Source organism: Mirounga angustirostris, unplaced genomic scaffold (genome assembly GCF_029215605.1).
Source record: "Mirounga angustirostris isolate CCGP_5_RB_7025 unplaced genomic scaffold, mMirAng1.0.hap1 SCAF_9, whole genome shotgun sequence".
Lineage (NCBI taxonomy): Eukaryota > Metazoa > Chordata > Mammalia > Carnivora > Phocidae > Mirounga > Mirounga angustirostris.
Window position 1 is genome coordinate 106064411 of NW_026991717.1, and position 27072 is coordinate 106091482.

The 27072-nt window shown below is 45.8% G+C and overlaps 1 protein-coding gene across 2 annotated transcripts in view; it reads left to right on the forward strand.

Annotated features, from left to right (window-relative positions):
* PRKCH (protein kinase C eta) overlaps nucleotides 1-27072 on the forward strand; it is a 221176-nt gene that overhangs the window by 132531 nt on the left and 61573 nt on the right. For both annotated transcript variants that reach the window (XM_064571148.1, XM_045900996.3), the window contains one exon: nucleotides 18822-18976. In XM_064571148.1, the coding sequence (XP_064427218.1) occupies nucleotides 18822-18976 (155 nt within the window). The remainder of the gene's footprint in view (nucleotides 1-18821; nucleotides 18977-27072) is intronic.

The following is a 27072-nucleotide window of genomic DNA, read 5'->3' on the forward strand; positions in this document are numbered from 1 at the left end:
TCAACACAGATTTTGTTACGGTAGAGTAGAACAGGAAATACACTTGGAACAGATTGAGAGCCCAATGAAAATAGCATAAACAGTGCAGAATTTTCTAGAAAAATATATTATACAATATAACAAATTATTGGTGGCCACACGAAATTTCCACAGTGTTCACGTGTAAGGCACTGGAGGGGGTCTTTTCCCTAGCGGTAGTTTCACGAGTGGCCACAAGGTGGCAGTCCTTACTGCAAGGTGATTTTATTTCTCCACCAGAGCTAGGAACCGACTTCGGGGGTTAGAATTTGTGTTTGGCAGTAGATGTCTCCAAAGCAAAGGATAAAAGGAATTTTCCCCTGTCCTAAGTCTAGATGATAAAGTAGAGGGAACCACCCTAAAGAACCAAGTGAATTTCTCTCCTGCTGAGCTAGAGAGACGCAATTTTCATTTTGCTGTAGTTTATACCTTCTCTGCAGCTTGCAAGGTATCAGACTTCATAACATGCATGGCATTTATTTGCTGTGCATCTGTCCATCTGTCAGAAATCCCCAGTGACTATGCCCAGTTGCAGTTGAAAAACTAACTAGACGGAACAGAAAATGTTAACTACTACAGGGAATCACAGCAGATACATTACTTTGTAGCTACTCAGTTTGGCAGGCCTTGGCCTCTAAAACCAGACGCTAATCCGTGTGTTATGCTGAACTGTTAAGGTCGGCATTTAGAAGTGACCCGAGGTGAGGTATTAGGGTCACACCCAGCTATCTGCCAAGTATCATCTCATTATAAAAACCCTTAGAGAACTGTTATTCCTCTCATGTCCTGCCCTGTGGAATGAAGTGTCTCTGGGGCCCAGGGACAGGGAGTGGGTAACTTGTGGAGGGTCGCTTGGACTGTAAGTAGGGGCGACGAGGCTCATCTCTGGGTCAGGATGACCCTGGAGCCGGCTCTGTGCCCTGAACCATCATTGCACATGTCCCTGATTCATCCTCTGCCTCAGCACCTCCTGTCTGCCTCGGCTCCCCTCCCACCTGCTGCTATAGAAGCAGCATTTGCCCTTGGACATGGAAGACCCAAGTTCTTCCAGCTTTGTTTTCCTTGGAGTGGCTCGAGCCTACCTTAAAATTCTTTTGAGCTTTAAAGTCCTCATGGTTAAAATGAAAGCAGGATCGTAGTGAGGGCCAAAGGAGAGAATGCAGAAATGCTTTGTACACGTGCAGCACTATTCAAAAGTGAGTAAGACTCACTGCTGTGATGACTGCCTCCTTCTTTACATCAAAGAAAAAGTCCTGGGGCTTCCCAGGGCCAGCACAGACCCCGTATGGAGGGCATGGTCAGTACCCCAAAGTAGGAATTTTGGAGCCAGTCTTGTGCTTGGCAAAAAAAAAAAAATACATTTCAAATTAGTAGATAATTTATCAAGCTTGCTTCCTAGGATTATGAGCTCATAAATTATTGCCTCCCATTCTTTCATGATAATGCATGTTACTTGCCAATATGTAATTAAATTGCCACCCTCATACATTTGCGACAGCATTATAAATCCTAATAGTTTGTGAATAATTTGATAATCTGGATCAAGACTCATAAAAATGTTCGTACTCTGGGATCTTTTGATTTTATTTCTGAAACCAGCCTAAAGAATAAAATAAATGTTATACATAAAGATGTTTAATTTTCAGTGCACTGTTTATAAGAGGAAAATGTCGGGAGCAACTTCAGCATTCGGCAATAGGAGTTGACTTAAGTAATGTATTATTAGATGCAGATTTTCAGCCAGTAAAGCAGTAATGAATACTCTGCAGTGAAACGATACGGTGTCGGAGACTGTCGTAAGCATCCAACATCTATTATTTGCTGCTTGCACTTCTTACAACAAACCTGTAGGTCAGGTGCCATTATTATCTTCTTTTTGCCAAGTGATAAAGTACCAAGGGGTTGAGTCACTTGCTTAAAATCTGATATAGTAAATGGTGGAACTAGGAATTTAGAGCCCAGGAAATAATACAGAATTTATGAGGCTCACTGGCAGGTATCCACATCACGTTCTGTCCAAGATGGTGAATTGGCAAACCTGGCTCCTCCAAAGAAAAGCCTTGAAGGAATTATGCCAAATAAACTGCCAGGGATGGCTCGAAGGTAGTGACAGGATGGATGTTTTTTCATCTTTGTTCTATTTGCTGATTTGGGTCACGGGACTCTATTTCTTTAACAATGGGGGTGGGGAGGAGTGAGGCATTACTAAGCCAGGGTGGAGGAGGGGAGGGTCCCTGTTGGGGTGCAGGCCTAGGGAACACCGCCTTCCCTACTCTTCCAGGTGAAATTCACTTCCCAGCCCTCTCATCTTCATCAATGACTCCTGTGTCAGCAGCTGAGCCTCCTGGCATTTGCAGCCTGGAATCCAGGCCTCCCTCACCCCCACCCCCAGCTCCCAGCTCCCAGACACTGGCCACTGGCTCTCCTCCTGGAGCCTCAGCTGAGTGTGGAAGGAGGGAAGAACAAAGACGGGGCAGTAGCAGGAGGGGGAGTGGCAAAGTTACTGGTCAGATGCCTTAGTCTTTGTTCAGAGACCCAGTTTATTGAAGCGCAAATTTCCATTTGGAAGACATAAGACACTCTGTGCCTGGTGCCCAAGAGCTGCCTGTCATCTGCAGGACCCAGGCCCAGGTCAGAGAGACAAGCCATGCAGGAGCCTCTCTTTTTGGGAATGCTCCCCTTTGTGTTTGCAATCCGCTGCATTCAGGTGGGCCACAGAATGCATGCTCCCTTCCTTGACAGGGACAGAAGCCCAGCGCTGTGGATTTCTACTGCCACCCATCCTCTACCTGTCCAGCTTTTGGGGGGGGGAGGAGGTGCTGTCCCCAGGGTGTCAGCCTGCAAGGCTTGTCCCCCAAGGAGTGCGCCTCGAGTTCTGGCAGGGACACAGCCTTCCAGAAGAAGCCACTCCTCAAATGTTGGTCAACAAAGCAGAAATCCTACTTCCCAAGGTTACGGTGTCCAGCAATCTTGCATACTAAACGCTGTCCACTTACACAGCTGCCACACGATGCTCTCAATATATTTAAGTTGTACCTAAAATAGGTTCTGAAAATCACCTGGCAACATGAATGTACGGGGATATTACTCACTCTGCTGTTACAGGAAATATTAGCAAAGGAGTGTGTTTGTGAGAGTGTGTGCGTGCGTGCGTGTATGAGACAGATGAGATAGCAAGTCATGTGGCTCTGGAATGAATCTTTCAGAATTTTATCAGGCAGGCAACTACACGGCCACATCCAGAGTCAGAACTCTGAGTTCTACTTCTGGCTTAACTCATAGCCCCCTTGTTTTTAGGAAGGTCTTGGCATTTGATTTTTTTCCATATAAGCTCTTCCGCCTGAATCTGTGTTTTTCTGTCATGGACTTAGGAGTCCAGAGAGTGACCCTGCAGTTAGCTTCACACACGTCGTGGGTGGGAGGCTGCAGCCCCGCGCAGCCCCGCCAACCCCCGCCAGCCCCTGCGCAGCCCCGCCAGGCCCCCACGCAGCCCCGCCAACCTACCCCCCCCCCCCCGGCCTGTGCAGCACCGCGCAGCGCAGCCAGCCCCCTCCCCCAGCAGCCCCTCCAGGCCCCTCCAAGCAGCCCCCCCCCAGGCCCCCACGCAGCGCCGCCAGGCCCCCCTCCACTGCCCCCCCGCCAGCCCCTGCGCAGCCCCCCTGCCAGCCTGGCACAGTCCCCCACGGCCCCACGCAGCCCCGCCGGCCCTGACCCGTTCCAGGCCCTCCAGCTATCTTTCCCCTTCCTGGGTGTCGAGTGGGTACTTGGCAGCCGTGGCCAGCCTGTTTGTCTGCTGAGCTGCGGCCAGAGACTGGCCTAGAGGAGAAGGCACACTGGGCCCCTGGGGTGGCGTTCACCGTGGCGCTCTGAGTTACAGTGACATTCCGGACTAGGGGAAGAGACCCCGGGACCGTGGTTAGGTGAGGAGAGGGCAAAGTGCAGCCAAAAAAGCTAGAAAGGACAAGGGTCTGAAGAGGCCTCCGTTAATGCCTTTAGAGAGCTGGTGGATTCTTAGAGCCTGAGTGGTGTCCGCTTGGTAGAAGGGATAGGTGAAGAGGAAAGGCAGCTACTATTCATTGAGACTTTAGTGTGTGTTCTAGGTGCTTACATTTGTTACAGGTGCCTACACAACTGTGCGTGTTGGCATTTCATGAACATCTATGCCATGAACTATCTCATTTAATACCCAAAGCAATCTAGGGTGGTATAGATATTATTAACCTCATTTTAAAGATCTGGAAACTGTGAGAGGTCCAGAGAGGCTAAATAACTTGCCCCAGATCACACAGCAAGCAAGAGTCAGACCATGGATTCTTAACCAGGTCATCCAGCTTAATAATCCATGCCATTACCTTTAAAATACCTCACATAGAAAAAAAAAAAAAATACCTCACATAGAAATGTCTTCTCCCTGGAAGGTGTGCTGAGAATAGCATCATTAGGCAGGAATAAAGGCAGTTTGTTTTGTTTTGTTTTGTTTTACAATATCTAGTTTTGTAGCCTTTTATGAAGCACCTAAGGATATATCCTCTTATCTGTTTAGAACTAGGTTTCCTCCTTTCCCTGAGCAATGCCTACCACAAATACTATTTGATCTGTTTATGGGTCATTTGTTATAGTTTGCCTTTGGCTCAGATCAAAATAGAAAATGAGCCAGAACATGGTGTTTCCCAGTTGGGCATGTTCCCAGCTTATTAATAGTGTTCCATCTGGGGACAAAATGCACATAGACCATCTCCAGGCTCTGCATTTCTGGGGGTGGGGGGCGGTCATTTGGGACTTTTGCTTCTGTCCTCTTGGGCTTTCTGTGGCTACTAAACAGGGCCATGTAAATGAATGGGAAATAGGAGAAGCTGGAGTTCGTGCTGTTCTTTTGGCTCTCCCTAATTGGGTAGGACTGCCAGGAGACTTGGCGTGACGGAGGGGTTTGAAAGAGTTGGCATGCTTTTCAATTTGAGGTTGTTCGGTTGTAACTGGCCTTGTTGTCACTGGCCGTCGTCAACACTGATGATCTGAGGATCATGGAGACCTGCCGCCTCCATGTTTGGTAAGATGGTGTATGGATTGTATGTCATTTCCCTGGATGTATCCAAGATATGCCCTGGTCAGAATTGGCCCCATCCTTCCCAATGACTGTCGAAGCTTTGTGGTGGTGAGTGCTTTGTTACGGTTTTCCCTGACTGTGCCCGGGAGCCTGCCAGACTATAGATGTCCCGGCCTCAACAAAGCCCTGTTTTGGAGCACGAGGCTTGAAGTGCCCGGGTTAGCTCCAAGGAGGAGAAGGTGACGGGCCTTTCGCCAAATAGTTTAGTGAAAAGTCTATCCGTTCATGATTGCTCTGAGTGCTAGCAAGAGAAACAGTCAGTCCTCTTAATCCTCAGTCTGGTTGGGAAGAGAGGATTAATACCCATGGAATAGCAGGATATGGTAGATAGTGTGGACTCAATATGGTTATTATGCTACAAAAGGAGAGGTAGTTGAAAATGAACACTGAGCTCTGGGGGAAATCTTACCCGTGTGCCCGTGTCTCCTCAGACATGTAACCAACCTTGTAGCTACAAGGCTAACCAACTAGCACCTGAGCTTTAAGCAACACCAAGCGGCGACCTGCAGGTGTTTCCCTGGGCAGGTGGGTTGACTCCTGCCAGGACTGACTGGGACATTCAGGGCCTCAGGCTACACCTGTGAGTGACTGGAGGGGGGTCCACCCCACCCTGATCGCAGAATTGTGCAGTGTAAAAACCGGACTGCTCTGGGTGGAAACCGTAGACGGTAATATCCTCTAGCTTTGAAACCCTTGAGTTCTCTGTCGTTACTTCATCACTGGTAAGTGCCCAGCTGGGTCCATCTTTTCTAAGCCCAGGAGCTACCTCCCCAGGGCCTCTCGCGACCGGTCAGCCTCGCCTGGCGGTGTGATCTCAGCCCACCTGGCAGTCTACAGAGTCGCCCCCAGCAGGTGAGGTGAGGAGGTATTTACTCATTCCGCACATGTGCACCGAGTGCCTTCGAGGTTTGAGGCTCTGCTGGAAGCCCCGCAGCGGCGGGGGAGGGGGGTGGGCAGCAGGGAACAAAACTGGGCAGGGACACCGTCGGGAGCGGCTGCTTTCCTTCGGAGTCCGCAGGCCTGAGCAGCCCAATCAGCTGGCAACCCCCTCGGTGGGTTGGCCCCCCACCCCCAGAAGGGGGAGTGTCAATCGGTGCAGCCACTGTGGAAAACAGCATGGTGGTTCCTCAAAACATTACAAGTAGAAATGCCACATGATCCAAGAAGTCCACTATTGGGCACTTACCCCCCCAAAAAACCCGAAAACACAAATTCAAAAGGATCTCTGCGCCCCTGTTACTTAAAAGAGCCGGATAGGGCACTCGTCTGGGAGCTACATTTGCATTTGAAGTGCACCCCTATTTGTACTTGGGTGCAGTGAATTGAGGACCTGGTGAGGGTTAGTGGGGGGGGTGGCTTAAGCTGTCAGCACAGCCTCTGCTCTACCGTGGGTCCTGTAGGTCCTGTAGCGCTACTGGGCATGGGGGCCCAAAGCACGAGGCACAGCGGGAGGGCTGCAGCCCAGCCTGCTTCCTTGCTCCCCACTGCCATGGTCCAGTCATCCTCATCCCGCTGGGCAAACTGGTCTCTTCACGGACAGCCCCGGCGCGGGGCTGCTGAGACACCAGCTCCCCCACTTAACCCCGTGCCTGTGCCCGTCAAGACTGACTGCTCTGGGGCAGGGTTCCTCTTCCTGCCTTCTGTTGTCAGCTGATACCTTGGCCGGGTCTCACCAGCAGACCCTCCCCTCTCTGCTGGAGGGCTTCGACATGCCCTTGTCCTCCCTTCGGGCCACCCAGCGAGTTCCTGTTTCCTTTCTGTGCGAGGCATCCAACTTGTAGTTGATTTGTACTGCGAAAGAGCCTGCTGTGTCTCCAGCTCACTCCTGCCCACTCCTTTAGGATGGCCTGTAATGATTTATGGCTTAGCTGTTATGAAGGGAGCCTTGGAACCTTTCCCAGAGTCTCTTAATTCCATTCTCATGGTGTATGAGATTTTAAACATTAAAATGATGTAATATATAATTCCCAACCAAAACAAAGGAGGAAAGTCAGTCCAGCAAAATTCCTCCCCTCTTCTGAATACATGTTCCCTTCCTGGGCCGTGGACCATGGGAAGCTCCTTCATCTGCTTCCTTGTGCTTCCTGTCACCTCCTCACTCCCAGGGAGCCCTGAGCTGTGATCAGCTTGTGAAGTGGGGACTGGCCGGTGTCCACAACAAACCCAGACCTTCTAAACCAGGGTCTGTTGACCAGTGGGTGAAAGGCAGTTCAGAGTGTGTCAATATAACCAACAAGGTCAAGAACAGATACAGCAGAGCTGACCAAGAGAACGGGTCAAAGTTTCTCTTCTGGAAGCCTATGGAACTGAGGAACTGCTCCTTAACTTGATCTGTTGCCTTGTACTTGGGCTTCAAAACAGATCTGAAAGCAGGAAGCTCCCTTCCACCTGGCTCAGAACTTTATTCCCACTACTTTGACCTTCATCAACAGGTCAAATAGTTTGAACAACCGAATGCCTGGTGCATTTTCAACCTTTCCAGTAAAAAAAAATTCACTTATTTGCATAATGTAATGTCATTTGCCCACTGCTAACACTTGGGGCAGGGTAATCCTTTCTAATGGGGGTCTGTCCTATGCACCGTCAGATCAGGGGCATCCCTGACCTCTACATGTGTGTAGCATCTCCCGACGTGTAACAAACAAAAATGTCTCCAGACATTACCAAATGCCCCCTGGGGGGAGGAAGCTCTGCTTGCTTGAAAACCACTGCCTTGTCTGAATGTCAGGTGGTCTGTCCTAGGTCTAAGAAGTTAAGCGGACTAGAGGATCACTTGACTTTTTACAGGGGCCGAAGCAAAGTGTGTCACACCTTCCTTATAAAATTAAAAGCATTTCTATTTTATTTTTTCGGAGTTTGTAGACCAGCAAGGTTCCTGTTTTGGGGCTTGTGTCAGTTATCAGTGGCTGCACTGTGGCATTCACTCAGGCTCGGGCCCCGGGCTGGGAGGAGGCCGTGGAAGCACATGGCGTCTGTTGGGCGGAAGCCCGGGTTAGCACCCTGCCCGCAGCTCTGAGCAGTGGAGCCTGCTGCGATAAGACAGACATATCAGAGCTGGGGCGGCTAGGGAGCCAAAGATGAGCTCAGTGAGCATATATCTATAAAGGGTTATGTTTAAAAGCCAGAGATTGAAAGCGCAGCTTCTCTTATTTTGGCATTTAATGATTATGCTTCAGTTCTACCATCAAGGTGCGGAATCAGTCACTTTTTATGAAAATCGTCTCCACCCAGAACTGAAAGAGGTGCCAGCCTATCTGTGAGTCAGATTCCCATCCCATGTGTGATGCATATGACTTGGATTTTACAAACAGAGATAATCAAAGCTTTAAGAAACATTTCTCAACCAGCGTAGAAAAATGTACTAGTAGCAGTCCAAGTGTGCTTTGGGGGAAGCACACTTGCTATTTTCTTTTGTTTGTTTTCCATACATGGGAGTGCTCTTTCAACTTAAAGTCACAGACACCTTAGATGGTATCTTCAGGGCTGAGTACTCTCTAAATATTGAAAGTAGACCCTAGCCACTAGACGCATTGGCTGTTTCTCTATTGAATGGTAATCTTTCTAGCTTGCATTTTTAATTCAATTCAGTAAATGTGTCCTTAGCATACATTGTGTGCCAGGGACTGAAGACATAGGGAAAAACAAAGTGTGGACTTGCCCTCTGATTGCTTTCAATCAGGGATCACCTTCAATACACATGCCTATAACCGTGTGATAGAAGAAAGTCATCACTTGGCCCTTGCAGAGGTTGAAAGGGCTCTGAGACAGGAGGGGCTGTCTGAGCTGTGTTTTGAGGATGAATATGAGCCCTGCAGTCATGGAGGGGGTGAGGGGAAGACAGGGAACGGGCCCCCAGACAGAGGTAATAGCAGTGCAAAGGCACAGAGGATTAAAATGTATGATGTGCTCAGGACACCCCAAATAACTTGATGCAGCAGGATTATAGGAGAAGAAATGTGGGGAGTGAAGAAGCGAAGTCCTAATGGGTCTGACATCCTCTGCTTAGTAGCTAAGCCTCAATCATGGAGGTGAAGGGAGCTGGAAAGGGTTTTAAAGTCAGAGAGCAGTGTAGGATGTGCATTTTGGGAGGCGCTCTGTGGTGGCCATCTGCAGAAGGAGGAGGCCAGGGGGTTGCAGACCTGGTTAGGATGCTGAAACAGTGGCCTGTCAGACCTGCCTGCTCCAAGGCAGTGGTCACGGGAGTGGAGTCAAGGAAACACTAAGGAGGTGGAATCGATGAGACTTGTTGGGTAAGAGAGTGGGAGGAGTGGCCAGAGTTCTGGCCAGTTAGGAGCCTGGGGGAATCCGAATATGATGAACTTACTTAGCAGGAAACCTAGTGGTAAAATGTTTGTTGCTCAGAATCATGGTTCAGATGGGAGGTTGGATTTGGTGTCCTCAGTGTCCTCTGGGTATAGTAGAAAGTGTAATTTAACGTATTTCAGTAGGTGTTCTTAGGTGGAGAGGAGAGAACAGCGGAGAAAGGAATTCTATGCAAGAGTGGAAGAAGGTCGCAGAAAGAAGAATCAGAAGGAAGTGGTTTCATGGGTGGAGGAACCAAGTGCCAGATGAAGTCAGTTCACCGAAGGACTTGAAGCTGTAACTGGATCTGGAATGAGATTGTTGGTGCTGTTGTCTTAGTCCCTGCTCTGGTCCTTGGGGTTTGTAGGGCCCTTCGGAAGTCCACTACAAGGTTAACATGACAGCCCCTCCCCTGGCTAAGCCTTTTAATCTATTTGTAATTACTTTGCCCTCATCTTATTAGACCATGCCTCTTTTACTTTGGTCACCCTACCTGTGTAGTTAGGTTTGCATCTTTCTTCCTCCATGGACGGTGAAGATCAGTATCTGGCCCACAGTGCAGAAAGGTTGGAAAGGGACTCGTGGCAAGGGAGCGTTGTTTGCTTGAACACATCTCGTTCCCCAGCTAAAGGGCCAGAGAAGAACGTATCATGGCTGTGCTAGAAGATCCAAACTCAAAATAGCTCATGGAATGAATCCCAAATGGAAATTCTGCAGGGACCTCAACACCATAGAGCAGAGGAAGGAACAGATGCTTGGCCAGCAGATTCCCAGGGGTCCTCTCTAGGCGGACAGAGAATATTCTTGGCCAGATTTGCTACTTCTCTAACTGGGCAAAATGTTTATTTAGATAACTGTAACCCAGAATCTCCTCTTGTGAGGCGGACCTGTCTAATTCACCCAGAGATCATAGGAAGAGATGAAATCTTGCCTTAAGAGGTTGCAAAGTTTAGGAACTTCTGTCATGAAAAATAATCTAAATACATAGATGGCATTTTTACTTTTTATCCTATAGCCCTGTATAAACTAAATCCATAAATATCTTTAATAGACCTTTTTTTTTTTTTTAAGATTTTGCTTATTTATTTGACAGAGAGAGCGAGAGCAGGAACACAAGCAGGGGGAGTGGCAGAGGGAGAGGGAGAAGCAGGCTTCTCACCGAGACAGAGCCTGATGCGGGGCTCGATCCCAGGACCCTGGGATCATGACCTGAACTGAAGGCAGATGCTTAACGACTGAGCCACCCAGGTGCCCCAAATAAACCTTCTTCTATTTGGTGCTTAAATCAAAACCTTGACACACAGAATTGTACCATGTGAAATAATGATTTAAAGGAATCCTATTGTGCATATTTTTAAGTGATCAAACCTTTTTTAAAAAAGTGAATAATAACCTAAGGTATCTTCCTCGTGAATCTAAGTTCAGAATTTAGATTTGTGTGTTTAATTCAGAATTAAAACACCATGCCCAGTTGGCAACAATCTGTTCCAGGTTTCCAGGCTAATAAAAATGATCTTTATCATGGTATAGAAAGTAGACTATTCATACCACATCCTCTTATTTCCATTAACTTAATCGAAGTCTGGCTAATTGTTGGACTTCATAGAAATGGCACCAGGAATAGTATGCAGCTGTTAAAAAATCACAGTTTAGTGACAGAGTACTTCAGGAGATCTTATGTAATGTAAGTGAAGAAAGAAGGATGGGTTTTTCATGTTCTCTTTCTCTCTTTAAAGAATGGCAAGTTTAAGTAGGACCGTAAGGGGTAAAGAAATTCTAGTTAAAAACTTCCTTGTAAATTTCTTATTTGCCCTGAAATCTCCAGTTCCTTGGATCCTAGAAGCCACAGATAGTTTTGTTTCTCCTTGTATTTGGATTTCTATCTCTGGGTGTCAGGATTATAGGTGATTTATTTTCATTTTATTTATTTTTCCCTCAGTTTTCCATGTATTTTTTTATAACTACATTTGAACTATGCACATGCAATTACTTGTAAAAGCAGAGAAAAACCATAGCTTTATAAATCAAGGGAAATGAAGTGATATGTCAAGCAGATCTGCTTCTCTTCCTGAACTATCCCACAAACTATTTTAACTACTGGTAAGGTACTTCACTTCTTTGTGGTTTGGCTCACATAAAATGGATGGATAGAACTAATCTTGGCAGTTGTTCCAGCTTTTCTAATGTTCTAGAGTAAAGTGTATTAGAAAACAAAAATGGCCTCCTGTCATGTTAGTTCCCCAGGTCCAGGCACTAAGCTTGGTGGTATTAGAGATACATCGTTTAGATCTGGGCTCTGCCTCCAAAGATTTCAGGTCCTTCATAGAAAACAAGACTAGTGCACAAAGGCAGCTCAGCCCAGTGAGACTGGGCGAGATGCGTGTGGACCAGACGTTGCTCTGCCAGGAAGGGGGAGGACTTAAGCCCCAACATTGCTCTATCGCCAATCATATATTGAATGCTTACTTATGCTTTAAGGATCTTCTGTCTCAGATGCCTCACCGTGTGTTGAACTACAAGTTAGATCACCTCACATCACCTAGTCGGGTACATACATCAGTGAGCCTTGTCACATTTCATTACAAGAGATGGCCAGTGCGTTCCGTTTACTGGGAAAACACTTGGTCTTTGGAAAGAGCTGTGTGTCCCTCCAGCTTCGAAAGAGAACAAGGGCTTGTTCTATTGGAGACATATTTCACCTTCCCAAAGACTAGTCTCTGAGCTCAGATAGGATGTATCCTGCCCGTGGACTCGAGAGAGGGGTGGCTGAGTGATTGGATTAGCAGTTGCTGTCTTCTGGGCTACACAAAATGGTGAGTCAAAGAAAGAAAAAATGAAACCATTAGATTCCCTCTCCTTGTTTCTTCCTTGAAGCCTTTGTGTAATCATTCTTAATGTGGTTAAATTTAAGTTGTTTCCAGTTCAGGCATGGTGCAATCAGATTTCCTCATGAGGGTGCTTTTCCACTGTGACCTCTTTGACGTCAGCAACTATTTCCTGTTGATTTGAACTCCCTATTCACCCCGTGGATGACTTGGTTGGAGAAAAACCGTAAAGCAAGGAGCACTTACGAGAAATTCAACACAATGCTGTTACCGGAGATTTCCTTGTGCTTGCCCACAGCCAGTCAGTGGCACTCTATAGCTTTTGACAGAGGATTGATGTGTTATTGATTCAGAAATAATTCCAAAGCAATTCTTTGTTTGTTTGTTTGTTTTTATTTATTCATGAGAGTCAGAGAGAGATAGAGAGAGGCAGCGGCAGAGGGAGAAGCAGGCTCCCCGCCTAGCAGGGAGCCCAATGCGGGACTCGATCCCAGGACTCTGGGATCGTGACCTGAGCCGAAGGCAGACGCTTAACCATCTGAGCCACCCAGGCGTCCCCCAGAGCAATTCTTAAGACTTGGTTAGGTAAGTCTAGATGTGGCTCTTAGCTTAAACATCACCTTAAAGCAATCACTAAATTAGTCATTAACCTTAAATGTTGCTTCTATTCTTTGAATTATTTCCAAAAGGTAATCTGCATCCTCACTGTAATACATCTTCAACTGAGATTTATATCTGTGAATTATGTGTAGGGACTAGGGATTCTTGATTTAAAGAGAAAAATCTTCTTCATCTGTTGATTAGAGTGAATCAACTTTAGGGAGAGGAGAAGAGCTACTACAAGAAGTCTCACTATAATATGTTAGCAGTCCATTTGCTTTTCAATAATAACAGTTATGATTATAAAGCTCTTAAAGTAGAGAATATTATCATCTGATATTAGAAAATTAGAACACTTGCTGGAACCGAAACCCTTGGTTGACGTTTTGGTTATCAGATCCAGTTTTGTAACCCCTTGCTTAGTATTCACTTCCCAGAAAGAAAAGTCCTCCTTAATAGCTCAAGGCCATGACCATGCCATATCAGGAAATGCCCTACACCCCTGCAACTGGCTTGACATCCCCCTCCAGATTCCTGTCTCATACCCACAACTGCAGTTTCAGCTGCTGTTTCATTCCTGCCTTCTTGTCAGCCTGAGAGCCCCTGAGCGAGGCCCCATCTCTGCATCCGCGGCAGAGGGCTCTCTGCCCAGGACGCGGCAGCTCCCCTGGGGGGGCCAGAGCCCCAGGAGCAGCCAGCCTGTGGGGCCGAAGCCAGAGTGGAGGTGGCAGTGATGGTGAGGGTAATATTGGCTTACGCTTAATGAATCCTCGCTGTGTGCCTGGCACTGTTAGAAACTCTTAGCTTAAATCATGTAATCCTCACACACCTGGGAGTTCAGTCATCTTATTATCCCTGATTTGCAGATGGGTGTTTCGAGAGAGTGAGAGAGAGTGAGAGAGCGAGCTGGTGACACCAGGGACTTGGGTGCTGGGCACAAGGTCTCCTAGAATAAATTTTAGCCCCTTTGCATGATGGACTAATAACAATTGTTTGTTTGTGGAGACTCTTCTGGGCCTGGCTCTTATGAGGCACTTTGCTTTTGGTTTAATCCTCACTGGATCACTGCAGTCATAGGTGTGGTTATCCCAGATTTATAAGAAGTAAACCTGCAGCCCCTTAAGAACTGGTGTGTGTTTCAGTTAAAATTCTCCTGGGAGCAAGTAACAGAAAGCAACTTAACCAAGGTCATACAAAAAAGGGAGAAGTGAAAATAAAGATCCAGAGATACAGGGCCGGGTGTTCCGTGGAAGCTGGGGGCCAAAATCGTCCAGCTCTATTTAGGGATCTGAAACTGGAAAGGCAGGAGGAACCCAGGGAGCTTCTTTCTTGGTGCCCGCATGCTCCCTCATCTCTTGTCTCTGCCTCACCATATGTTTCTGCTTCATTTTTTTCTCTCTCGTCCTTCTGTCCGTCCATCCGTCCATCCATCCCTCCAGCTATGCTTTCAGGATTCTGTTTTATAAGGCATTTCCCATGGTCTCACCACAAAGATAGCCTCAGCTTCCTAATTCATGTTTCCTCACTTCCTGCACCCTGCACAGCCTAAATCAAAACCTCTCCATCTCAGTTCCAATTTTCTGGGAAAGGGACCAGGAAGAGAGTGGCCAGCATGGTCCCCACTAGCTGTTTGCAGGATGTCCAGCATTTCCCCATGTGACTACGCCAGGGCAGTTCTCTGAGAAAATGATTAGTGAGCTGAACAGACACCCCTAAAGGTGCCCACCACAGTGACCCTGAAGGACATCCCCCCTGGTTCCTCTGCAGTCACTCTCCCTAGGTGACATCACCTTGTTGCAGGTCTCACCTTGGTGTGTCACTTTCATCAACCCAAGCCTTTTGTCTCAAACTTTTCTTGATGCAATTGCTCATCAGTTTTAATTCTTAAAGAACAATCTTTCTGAGGGGCTTTAGGGCATGCACACTGCTTGTACCTAGAGCCCCTATCAGTACAGGGGATATTTTTTATCCCCCTTGACCTGGAGAAGTAGCAGGTCTGAGCTGATAGCCAGGACTGACTTGGCCCAGACTACAGTGGGTTAATGCAGTGAGGCAGGGGATGACAGGAATTCTATTATTAACCAGACAGCAGCTCCATGGCCTCCTGTAATCCACACTGAGGCCTGGGACAAAGGGATTTCTGAGTTGCTTTTATTCCCCCAGGTGTTCCCTCACTCGTGTTAATGACTTGCAATTGTGGTTGGTTGAATGGGGGGCAAAGGAGGAGCAAGGGACAGACAAAGGGCTGGGCCTCTTGGCTTTAGAACTGAGGTTAAACCGGTCTGGTCTCTGGGACCTGGGGTTTCTTACCATGCAGGTTGGGGCAAAATTTACCTTAGCAGAGCCAGAGGCCTCAGGGAAAGCTCTGCAGGTATCCAGACTCAGTTTCTAGGAAACTGGACTTCAGAAAAGCTGGAGTGGCTATCTACACAGGCTTAAACACAGAAACCGTCATCTTTGTAATCTCTGCCTCGGCTGGGATCTGGAACCTCTTCCCTGCCCCATTATGCAATGCCTCGCTCAACTCGGGGGTCCCAACAGATGCTTCCTCGCCTTGCTTTACAGTTGAGTTTGTGAAGCATAACTTAGCGTTCCTCAGGTAATCGGGGAGTCTCATTCTTCAACACACAGACAGAGTGGAGTTGTAGGTAGGAGATTGTCTTCTACCTCCTGTCAGAACTTCAAATACACGTCTCTGCTTTGTAAGGGGCACTCGCGAAATACGGAAGATTTCCTTCAGGTTGCTGGAATTCATTCCATAGCAGGAGCATTTAGCCGACTGATTTGTTTTCGTCGCAGATATTGTTTTAGCGCATGTGGCCTATCCAACACTCACGGGAGTCTTTTTCAAGCCGAGCCCTGTCGCTGCCACCTGTGGAGCCCTGGGACCCAAACCAGAGGCGATTGTACCTCATTTGGGATGTTATCCCCACAAGCCTGATGGGGCCTGGTTACTTCAAGCCTCCGAGAGGCCACGGATAGGTTGAAGAGAGGGGCTGTAAAGAGAGGGTCTCCTCTCAGCAAAAACATCTGGCAAGTTGATGAACCCGTTTTTATCTCCCTTGTGATATTAATTTAGGTCTTTGATAGCATGGACCATTACTTTGTATTAAGTCATTATTTTATCTGGCTGGCTTGTTTCCCCTTCCTGCTTGCTTCAAGAGTTGTATGTAGCCTGGGGGGTGAGCGTTGTTCTAGGTGGTGCCAGACAGGAGGTTCGAAGTGCAAGTCTGAATGGAAAGAAACCCCTGGTTTCTCAGTTCTAAGGCTTATGACTTGGCCGCACATCACAGGTGGCTGTGCCCCTCTGGCCCTCCTGCAGTTTCTGAGAAGCTCCCTCCAGCGCTGGGCCGAGAAACAGATGAAAGGGTGAGACAAGAAGGCAATATCTCCTCCCCCAGATTTGGAATTCAGCCCATGCCCTGGCTTTTCAGGCTTGAGACATGAGACTGATTTGGGGGGAACTAGAAATGGATGAAACTGCCCTTACAGTGCCTTCATCTCTTTGATGCCTACTACCCTAGAGACTCTTGCCAGGTACACTGACATCCAGCAGCCTAAGGAATAGCCACTTACCTACTGACCCAGTTGCCGCCATCAGGTATTTCGAGCTCTTGTAATTCATGTGACTGCCAGTTCTAGCCATGAGGAAGGCGAACGGGCCGGTTAACAAAAATGTGTAAGGCTGATCAGCTTGTTGAGGGGTGGTTTGGGTAGCTTTACCACCTGAGTCTTCGTCAGGTTCCCCTTGGCCACCCCCTCCAAATGAACACAGCATCGGCGTCACACCTGCCCGAGCGGATGCAGCTCTTAGACGAGTCTCAGTTCCATGCTTACCCTCCATCCCACTCCACCACTGACCTGCTCTTTCCATGAGAGTCCTTCCCATAGAGAAGAGAAAGAACACTGTTGCTCATCAGAGCTCGTCCCTCCCACATCGGCCGCTCCGCTCGCCCGTCACACCCAGATGAAGGCCATCGGCTCAGTCCGATGGCTTACTGTGTTGAGCTTTCAGTTGGCTTAGATCAGCCAACGTGAAGAGTTGTTTTGTTAGTGTTTGGTTTTTGTTTTCATGTGTGTGAATTTTGCCGTTCTATTTTTACTCTTACATTTATGCTTCTCATGAACAGAGAGAAGTTTCATAGAGCCAGGGGATGAGAGAAGTTTCATAGAGCCAGGGGATTTTTTTCCCTTCGAATTAAGGTCTTACTAAAAATCAGGAATAGAGAGGTCATGAGTTCTGTTTTCTGACTGGGAAGACCTGATGAAACCAGAGGTGACTCGGAGCATGAGCGAGAACACACATGCCCTCTGTCCACTTCTTGGCTGTGGACGTGTGGTAACACCGAGCAAAACAGGAGGGCTTAAAACCACAAGGAGAGAGGAGTTCTGAGTACATGTCCTTTGTGAATTGGCAAATACCAATTTCCTTACCAAATGACCTCCCACCCTCCTACCCCTAAAAGGATGATGGCTGGCCCCGTGGGGTGATCCCGTAGGCCTTAGCTTGCATGTCCCTTGCTCGGAGAGACCTCCACGGACCCCCAGGCAGATGATCAGATGTCCCTGCTTCCTCCACTTGTCCTTCACAGGATTTACCGGAATTTGTATATTTATATATACATAACATATATATACATAAATATATATATTTATATATATATAACTCCTTGTTGTGTTTTTTTGTTTGTTTGTTTTTGTTGTTTTTTTTTTTTAAAGTAACGTGTGTCTCCCACACCAGACTATGTGGGTAGAGGTCATATCTGTTTTATGCCCTTTCTACTCTCTGTTTGATCCCCAGCACCTCATTTGGCACCAGGCTAGCCGTGGACTTCATAAATGTTAGTGGAGGGAGTCAGGAAATCCATTGATCTTAGGGGTTCCTGAAACATAGCACTTTATACTGTCCATCTGGGAGACGTCGCTTTCTCATGGAGACTTCGCATTTCTTTTATTAAAGTCTTAATAAAAGCACTTTGTTCACACCACTTGCTCAGTACTTAGCGTACTGCATGAGGACTCTTAAGAGCCCATTTCTCTCTCTTTTTTAAAATTTTATTTATTTGTTTGAGAGAGAGCGAAAGTGTGTGTGTGAGAGAGAGAGAGAGATGAGAGCTCGTGAACAGGGGGAGGGGTAGAGGGAGAAGCAGATTCCCTGCTGAGCAGGGAGCCGATGTTGGATTCCATCCAGGACACCAGGATCATGACCTGAGCTGAAGGCAGACACAGACTGAGCCACCCAGGCGCCCTTAAGAGCCCATTTCACCTGCAGGGTTGAGCGCTCCTTCCAAGTGGAGACAGCATCGCGCTAGTCTGCACATTTCCACTCCTGACTCAGGAATTTTCTGTTGGGCTGAATGGAATTTCTAATGTTGAGGGCACTCTGAGGAGGCTGTCATTAGACTGCTGTTGGGCAGACTTGTCTAAAATGTTTTCCTTTCTCTGTGAGTGTTCCCTGCCCACGTGTGAGGACCTGTTAGAATCCCTTGCGTTCTGTGAACATGCTTAACCCTGCATGTTCCAGAGGAAAGGCATGTACCTTTCCATTTATGTTGCTCTCCTCCGCTTTCCCAAACCCAATGATTCAGCTAGGGATTGCATCATCGTTCTCACTTTACTCATGGTGAACGTTCAAAAAAAAAAATGAAGCTTGAGGTTACACCGTGTTTCAGGTGCAGAGCTACAGTGAGAACCAGAGGTTTCTGAAGCTTTCCTACTTTTTATTTAACACAGAGATCAAGGCTGTGTAGAATTACTTAGAGGAGATCCAGGTGTTACTCCCCCACCCCACCCCCTATCCCAGGGATCTAATCCCACAGCCCTCATGTCTTGCCCTGTCCCTGCCAGAATGTTTCACTCAGAACTCCACTTGATGACCTTTTCTGCCCGTGCCACAGCCCAAAGTAACCTGTTGGCCCAACTCTAGGCTAATGGCCACACCACGCTGGATCCTCTCTTGTGTTTCTATGCAGGATCGTCTGTTTTTTGTGATGGAGTTTGTGAATGGGGGTGACTTGATGTTTCATATTCAGAAGTCTCGTCGTTTTGAAGAAGCACGAGCTCGTTTCTATGCAGCAGAAATCATTTCGGCACTCATGTTCCTACACGAGAAAGGAATCATCTATAGGTGAGTTTTGGTCTCCTGATTCATCCCGTTTGCCCTCCTGGCTTCACCTTTCATTCTTCCTGGTAATCAACTGAAATCTTTTTAGAATTAAATTCACAAAGGTGTGAGTGTCCATTAGAATAAATGAATAACGCAGTGTTCCCCATTACCTGCAAACCGGAATTGCCCCCGTGTGATCTGCATAAAACTGGCTTGAGCGGCTCCATGGAGACTGTTCATGAATTCAGACAGCCAGACCCTACAGGGTGCTGAACCCATTGTTGCTCTTTTTTCTGTTTTCACATTGGAAGTGATCCATTCCATTTTAAGAATCCGTACTTACACCGAAGAGCGTGGCTATCTGTTGCTCTAAATTACCGTGATAAGAATCTCGGTCAGTTGGAGTTACAGCTCACCAGTCAAGGAGCTAAGTGGCAAACTGTTGATGAGCAGTGTCCTGCTTGATAATATTTATCGTTTGTAGCCCCGCCTGAATATTATTTGATTTCATTTCATGGCACACAGTCTTTTGAGTATAATATACATTTTGGGCTTAAAATCTGGTTGCCATTGTTAGATCTCAGAATGCAAGGGATATGGATGGGTGAAACTTTATTCAGATGGAAGATTAGGTAAGGTGGGGAATGTAACAGTGAGTGTTAGACAATGTTTATTCTTAACTTTTCATTTTTGTCCCGGAAGTCAGTGTTTTGCTTTTAAATAACATTGTAACTTAGTCACCACATAAACACTTTCTTTCTCTTGAGAAGCAATTGTTGCTTTCTTTTGAGAAAAAAATCATTTTTATCTTAGGATGTAAATGTCAATTTCCTGATTGAAACTAGCTATTTATTAGCCTTTCTAATGCTGTTCCTTTTGTGGGCTCCGAACCGTATTGACATCTCGATGAAAGTGTAAGAGAGCTTTAAAAACAGAATATTCTTAAATATCTAGGAGTCAAAAATAGCAAGAGAGGAGCGAGGCTAGGCAAGAACTCATCAGAGCTGGTCAATGATGCCAGAAAAAAGAGAGAAAGCAAAGCAGGTAAACAGGCACAATATGGAAACATAAATTCTCAGCTCAGGGCCCTAAAACCTCAACAAGATGCAGCCCTTTGTCTCAGTCCCAGCTGTGAGGCAGAGGAGGGGGTGCAGAGCTCCGAGCCAGGCTTGATACCAGCAGCGGGAGTCCTCTGCTTGGACGTAACCAGCAATCTCTGCTCATCATTCAGCCACAGAGCTGCCACGGTGGCTTCCGGTGGCCTGTGCTTTGAGCCTGCTTGACCAGACCCTCTGTTGTGGCCGCTCCAGCATGGAATTGTTCCTGCCGCAGCATCCTGCCCAGTGCAGGATTGGTGGGGGTTGCTGACCCAGTGTCTGATGGTAGAGGGAGTTCAGAGGTCTTCCTGGTGGTAGCATCAGACTCTGAGCCATGGGCTCTGCTTTTGTTCTCCTCTCCATGGCTTATCCATCCATCTATCCATCCACCCATCCATCCATCCATCCATCCATCCATCCATCCATCCATCCATCCATCCATCCATCTATCCCTGCTCTGTTTGCCCCAGAGAGAGCCTTCCTCACATTTAATTTTCAAGAATGATGACTTTGCTACTTGGCAGGGGCTGCTATTGTAAATCCAAAGAAGAATATTAACGAGGGCAGCAAGGGCTACATGGAGCATTGTGACAGCTGGCTCTTTACCTGCATTTCTCCCTGATCCTCCTAGCATGCTTAATATATAACAATAATCTTATTCGTGTTATTTAGATGAATAACTTGAGTCTTAGAAAGGCTTAATAACCACACTGTCACCTAGTAGTGAAGCCACAGTTCAAATTATGTCTTTAACCACTGGGCTACCCTGTCTCCTCAGGAGAGACTTGCATACTTAGAGTACCACTAAAGAGTGGGCTTCTTATTGCCCTTCTGGTGATAGGGCAACTTTAATTCATGAAAAGGAGGCGGAGTGTGTGTCTTCATCCTTTTGGGCTGCTATAACAAAATACCACAGACTGGGTGGCTTATAAACAACAGAAATTTATTTCTCACAGTTTTGGAGGCTGGAAGGCTAATATCAGGGTGCCAGCAGATTTGGTATCTGATCAAGGCTATCTTTTTCTGTGTCCTCAAATGACAGAGTGGTTAGGGAACTGTCTGGAGCCTCTTTTATAAAGGCACTACCCTCATTCATGAGGGTTCCACCCTCATCACCTAAACACCTCTTAAAGGCCCCACATTACTAATACCATCACCTTTGGAGGTTAGGATTTCACCAAATGAATTTGGGTCCGCCTGGGGCAGGGGGGCAGGGTGGCAGGGACATAAAACCTTCAGACCATAGCAGTGGAGAAAAGTAATAAGGTCAAAACTCATTTTCTTGAATCCTTAAAGGCTTTGCTTGAACACCACATTACATTGCTGCAAGGCAGCCGACTTGCTCTCCTGTGTAGGATCTGATCGCTTCTCATTCTGCTTGTTTCATTGGTCTGGAAATAAGGAGGATGGACACTGTAACCTGATGTCATTTCTGTGAAGCAGTATCAGCCCACATCTTGAGAAATTTTATTTAAATTCTTGGCATCTGCAGTTCAATTTTGAGAATTTATTTTAATTTACTCTTCAACTTGGATGCCAGATGTAGGCGCTAACTGATATGGTTGACTTTGAAGGGGACACATTTAATTAGGATAGATTCAAAAGCTATTTTTATCCTGTGGATTTATTTCACAGGATAATTTAATTCCATTCAGGTTACTGGCCTGAGAACAGAGTCTTAAGGATAAGCCTTTGAAAACCAAGTCCTTGGAACTCACACACAGTAAAGGGCACAACTGGGTCGCCCAGGGCGTGAATTTGATCCAGAGAGCACAGAGAGAAGCTTGGGAGCATCAGACAGCTTCATTTATCAGACATGTCCTGGGACGGTCCTTATCAGAGCCAAAATGATCTCATGGATGATGCCTCTGACCTATCCAGATACAGGGATACTCATTTTATAGTGCTTTGCTTTATTATACTTCACAGAGACTGTGTTTTATGTACATATATACATATATATGCACATTGTGTATTGAAGGGTTGTGGCAACCCTGTGCCCAGTGCCATTTTTCCAATGGCATTTGCTCAATTTGTGTCTCTGTGTCACATTTTGGTAATTCTAGGGATATTTCAAACTTTTTCACTGTCATTATATTTGTTATGGTGATCTGTGATCGTGACCTTTGATGTTACTATTGTAATTGTTTTGGGGTGCCATGAATTGCACCCACATGAGACAACAAATTTCATCCACGAATATGTGTGTTCTGACTTCTCCATTGACCAGCCATTCCAACATCTCTCTCCTTCCTTGGGCCTCCCTATTCCCTGAGACACAATGATATTGAGGTTAGTCTAGTTAATAACTACTGTGGCCTCTACGTGTTCAAGTCTCTTACTTTAAATCAAAAGCTAGAAATGATTAAGCTTAGTGAGGAAGGCATGTTGAAGGACAAGATAGGGTGAAAGCTAGGCTTTTTGCACCAGTCAGCCAACTTGTAAATGCAAAGGAAAAGTTCTTGAAATCAAAAGTGCTAGTTGAAGCCGGTGCTCATGGCCATTCCAAAAATTCTCAGACCCTTAAGAATTGTGTCAAATCTACACTGACTGTGCTTTATAAATGGAATGAGAAAGCCTCTATGGCAGCACATCTGTTTACAACATGATTTACTGAATATTTTAAACCTACTTTTGAGACTAGCTGCTCAGAGAAGAAGATTCCCTTCAAACTATTACTGCTCTAGCAATGCACCTGCTCACCCAGGAGCTCTGATGGAGATGTACAATGAGATGAATGTTGTTTTCATTGACTGTGAACACAACATCCATTCAGCAGCCCATGGGTCAAGGAGTCATTTTGACTTTCAATTCTTATTATTTAAGAAATGCATTCCATAAAGGCTACAGCTGCCATGGATAGTGAATCCTCTAATGGCTCTGGACAAAGTCAATTGAAAACCTTCTGGAAAGAATTCACCATTGTAGGTGCAATTAAGAACATTCATGAGAAGAGGTCAAAATATCAGCATGAACAGGAATTGGAAGAAGTTGATTCCAACCCTCATGGATGATGACCTTGAGGCTTCAAGACTTCAGTGGAGGAGGTCATTGCAGATGTGGTGGAAATAGCAATAGATAGAACTGGAATTAGAAGTGAAGCCTGAAGATGGGACTAATTGCTGTGATCTCATAATCAAACTTGAATGGATGAGGAGTTGATTCTTATGCAAGAGCAAAGAAGGTGGTTTTTTGAGATGGAATCTACTCCTGGTGAAGATGCTGTGAAGATTGTTGAAATGAACATGAAGGATTTAGAATAGGATATAAGCTTAGTTGATAAAGCAGGGGTAGGGTTTGAGAGGACTGACTCCAATTTTGAAAGAAGCTCTATTGTGGATAAAAATGCTGTCAAATAGCATCACATGCTCCAGGGAAATGGTTCATGAAAGAAGGAGTCAATCATTGTGGCAAACTCCATTGTTGTCTTATTTTAAGAAATTTTTACAGCCAGAGGCGCCTGGGTGGCTCAGTTGGTTAAGCGACTGCCTTCAGCTCAGGTCATGATCCTGGAGTCCCTGGATCGAGTCCCGCATGGGGGGGGGGGGGGGGGGGGGCGGGGGGGGGTCCCTGCTCAGCAGGGGGTCTGCTTCTCCCTCTGCCCTCTTCCCTCTCGTGCTCTCTGTCTCTCATTCTCTCTCTCAAATAAAAATTAAAAAAAAAAAAAAGAAAAATTTTTACAGCCAATCCAGCCTTCAGCAACCACCACCCTGATCAGTCAATAGTCATCAACATAGAGGCAAGACCTTCCACCAGCAAAAAGATTACAACTTGCTGAAAGCTCAGATGCTGGTTAGCATTTTTTAGCAATAAGGTAGTTTAAACTTAAGATATGTACATTGTTTTTTTAGACATAATGCTACTGCACAATTAATAGACTACAGTACAGTGTAAACATAACTTTTATGTGCACTGGGAAAGCAAAAAAATTATTTACTCATTTCAGACAGTTCAGTCTGGAACTGAACCTGTGATATCTCTGAGGTATGTCTGTAGAGGTGTGGTTATTTGCTTGTTTGTTTTTTGTCAGGGGAGGTTTTTATTTTTCAGCAAGTTACAAAGATGGTACCATGGGCAAGTCATTGTCCAGTAGGACTTTAGAAGTACCTTAGGCTCCTCGACTTTCTTCTCTCCCTTAGCCAACAGAGCCTTGCATAAGAGGAGAAAGGCCAGTTACATTTCTGTGCTTTTCCGCTTGACCCTGATTCTCAGATGTGTTCACTTGCATTTCATGGAGGAACAGAAGCCCAGTTCCCTGGAGATAGAGCAAGAGCAGGGTTTGTGCCTTTGCCTTTGGTTGGAAGGTCTGGGGCTGCCTTGGCCCAGAGACCAAGAAGAAAGGGCTGGGAAGTAAGCAGTCAATGAGCCACTTTGCTAGGGGGAAAAAAAGACTATTCATTCCTTTGTCCTGGGCTTGTTGGCTGATTGGGAGCCCAGATAGAGCTCATGAATAATTTACATGGCCATTGACTTTTTTCAGAGTCAAGTCCTACAGAAAAGTTGGAAGACAAAGGGGCATGCATCCCATTTACCTGCCCTCCAGCATTACAGACCCCATTTTCTATCATGTTTCATAATCTGTATTAAAGGGGAATTCTGCCATCGTTGACATTTCAACCCCAAACCTCTAGAGCCAGCCAGCACATAGTGGATTTGCTGTTTTTGACAAAGCATAGAATATATTTAAAATATGTTTAGTGAGAAAGCCTTTATAGAAGAGCACAGTTTAAGTTTTGATTCCTCCTTACCATTTACACTTGAACATGGTGCATTTTAATACACACTTGGAACCCATGAGTCTGATCACTTTGTGCTCTATGCACTTCTTGGCATGCTGTGTGCATGGTAATCAGTGTTTACTCCTAAAGCCCCAAGTGCTTGCTGTGGTAATTTGTTGTCCCATTGTCCAAATGTAGAACTAACCCACAGAGGCTCCAGACCTCAAATATGTTGTCTTTTACATGTATACTTAATGTAGCACATGAACTTTTAAAGAAAATCACCTTTGAGTTCTCCTCAAATTGAGAGAATAGTCTCTACCTCATTTGACTTTTTTTTTTTTTAATTCAGAATATGGGAAGATTGACAATCTCCCTCTAAGATAAGATCTGTTAAGCTAGTCTCTGAAAACAGCTACTGGAGCTGTTTGAATATACCAATCTTTAATATCATCTGACTCTTGTTTCTCAAGGATATCATATAGGACCATCAGTTGTCTTGCTGACTTCAGACACCTGTGTGATTTGAAATTAGTTTAACATAGTTTTGCTTGGAGAGCCACCTCTGTGAGCATTGCTTCTGGGTCTGTGAATTCACAGTTAATCTATTTTCCAGCCAATTTGTGCATGGGTCAGTGATGACTATCACGTGCTTGAGTCATTGTTTTCTGATCTCTACTTCTCCCCCTCTTGGAAATTGTAACATCTCTTACAACATCTGTTAGAGTCCCATCACCTGGGACCTTAGTATTTCTTGCCAGCAGAATTTCAGGGTCCCTAAATGTCTTTCATTTGAATCTGGAATTTTGGACGCTTACTGTTACCTCGCCTATATTGGAATTCACTTCAATATTTATATTTGTTGTACTCACTCTAGTGAGAAAAATCTTTTCAGGTAAAGATAAAAGCCGAATTTAGGAGCTCTCTTTTCCCTTTGCCATTCGATAACATCATTCCTTCTGCTCTAAGAAGTAAGTCTACTCTTTCTTGATCTGCTTGCTGCAAAGACAACTACAAATTGTCATTTGTTATTTTCATTATAGCCCTTGTTTCTTCAGGATGTGCTAGCCATGGGATTCTCAATACACTGGTAACTTTCATATCTGGTTTTGACTGTGAGCCCTTACCTAGGATTGTTACTAAAACTCCAAACTTTTTAGTCACATTCCTGCTTCTTCTCTTGGCTTGTTGGTCACAGATTGTTCTGTCAGATGGTGACCTCATTCAGTGCCTGCTCTGTCACTGCCACCACGAAGTGACTTCAGGATGCTTTTTCAAAGATGTGAAGGAGAGCTCAGAGGATTTCCAGCTTATTAGAATAGCTGTTCATTTCCCCCAGTGAAACTTGGCCACTTTTCTCCTCCCTCACACAGCCTTTGGAGATATTTAGCAAGTGTTTATTGAGCATCAACCCTCTGCCAAAGATATGAGTACAATGATAAGTAAAACCAAAATACTCCCTTGTGGAGGGTATGGTCTAGTGAGGGAGAAAGACGTCAATCAAATGACCATACTAATAGAAAATCACAATGGTGACCAGTGCCATGAAGAAGAGGAGTGCATTGCAGTGAGTGAGAACTTCTAATATAGTAATTCAGTCTGGTCAGGGAAAGACAGAAGAGTTTTCTAAGGAAGTGACTCTTGAGCTGAGGTGGCCAGGGAAGAGGGATGGAAAGAGCATTTAAGACAGAAGGAATAGCAAATGCCAGTTCCCAGTATCAGGAGGAAGCATAGCAAGTTCTGGGGTTCTAGGGGAGGCCAATAAGTTTGGAGTCTAGGAGGCATATCCTCCCACAATAGGCATTTCATTATCTTAGAGTGTTCATTGTCATCTGATGACTTCAAGATTTTGTTAGATACTCCTTGTAAGTAATTTATTTAAAAGTTAGGTAAGGCTGTTCATGCTGCCAATTGCTGGAGGAACCATCCATTCACAGTGAGTTCCTTGTGTCCTGTTCTATGTGTTTATATTCAACAACGGAATTATAAAAATTCTAGAGCCAGATGAGGCCTCCGAGAGTGCCAAGTTCTCTTTTATAGATGAGGAAATTTCAAGTCTGAAACATCCAAACAGTAAATTGCTTATCAGAGTGGATGTTTTCTTAGGGTGGCTCACCTGTAATTTGTTTCCCATGTCAGGAAAAAAAAAAATACCATTAGAAGATTTTGTTTCAGGGCACCTGGGTGGCTCAGTTGGTTAAACGACTGCCTTTGGCTCAGGTCATGATCCTGGAGTCCCGGGATCGAGTCCCACATCGGGCTCCCTGCTCAGCGGGGAGCCTGCTTCTCCCTCTGACCCTCC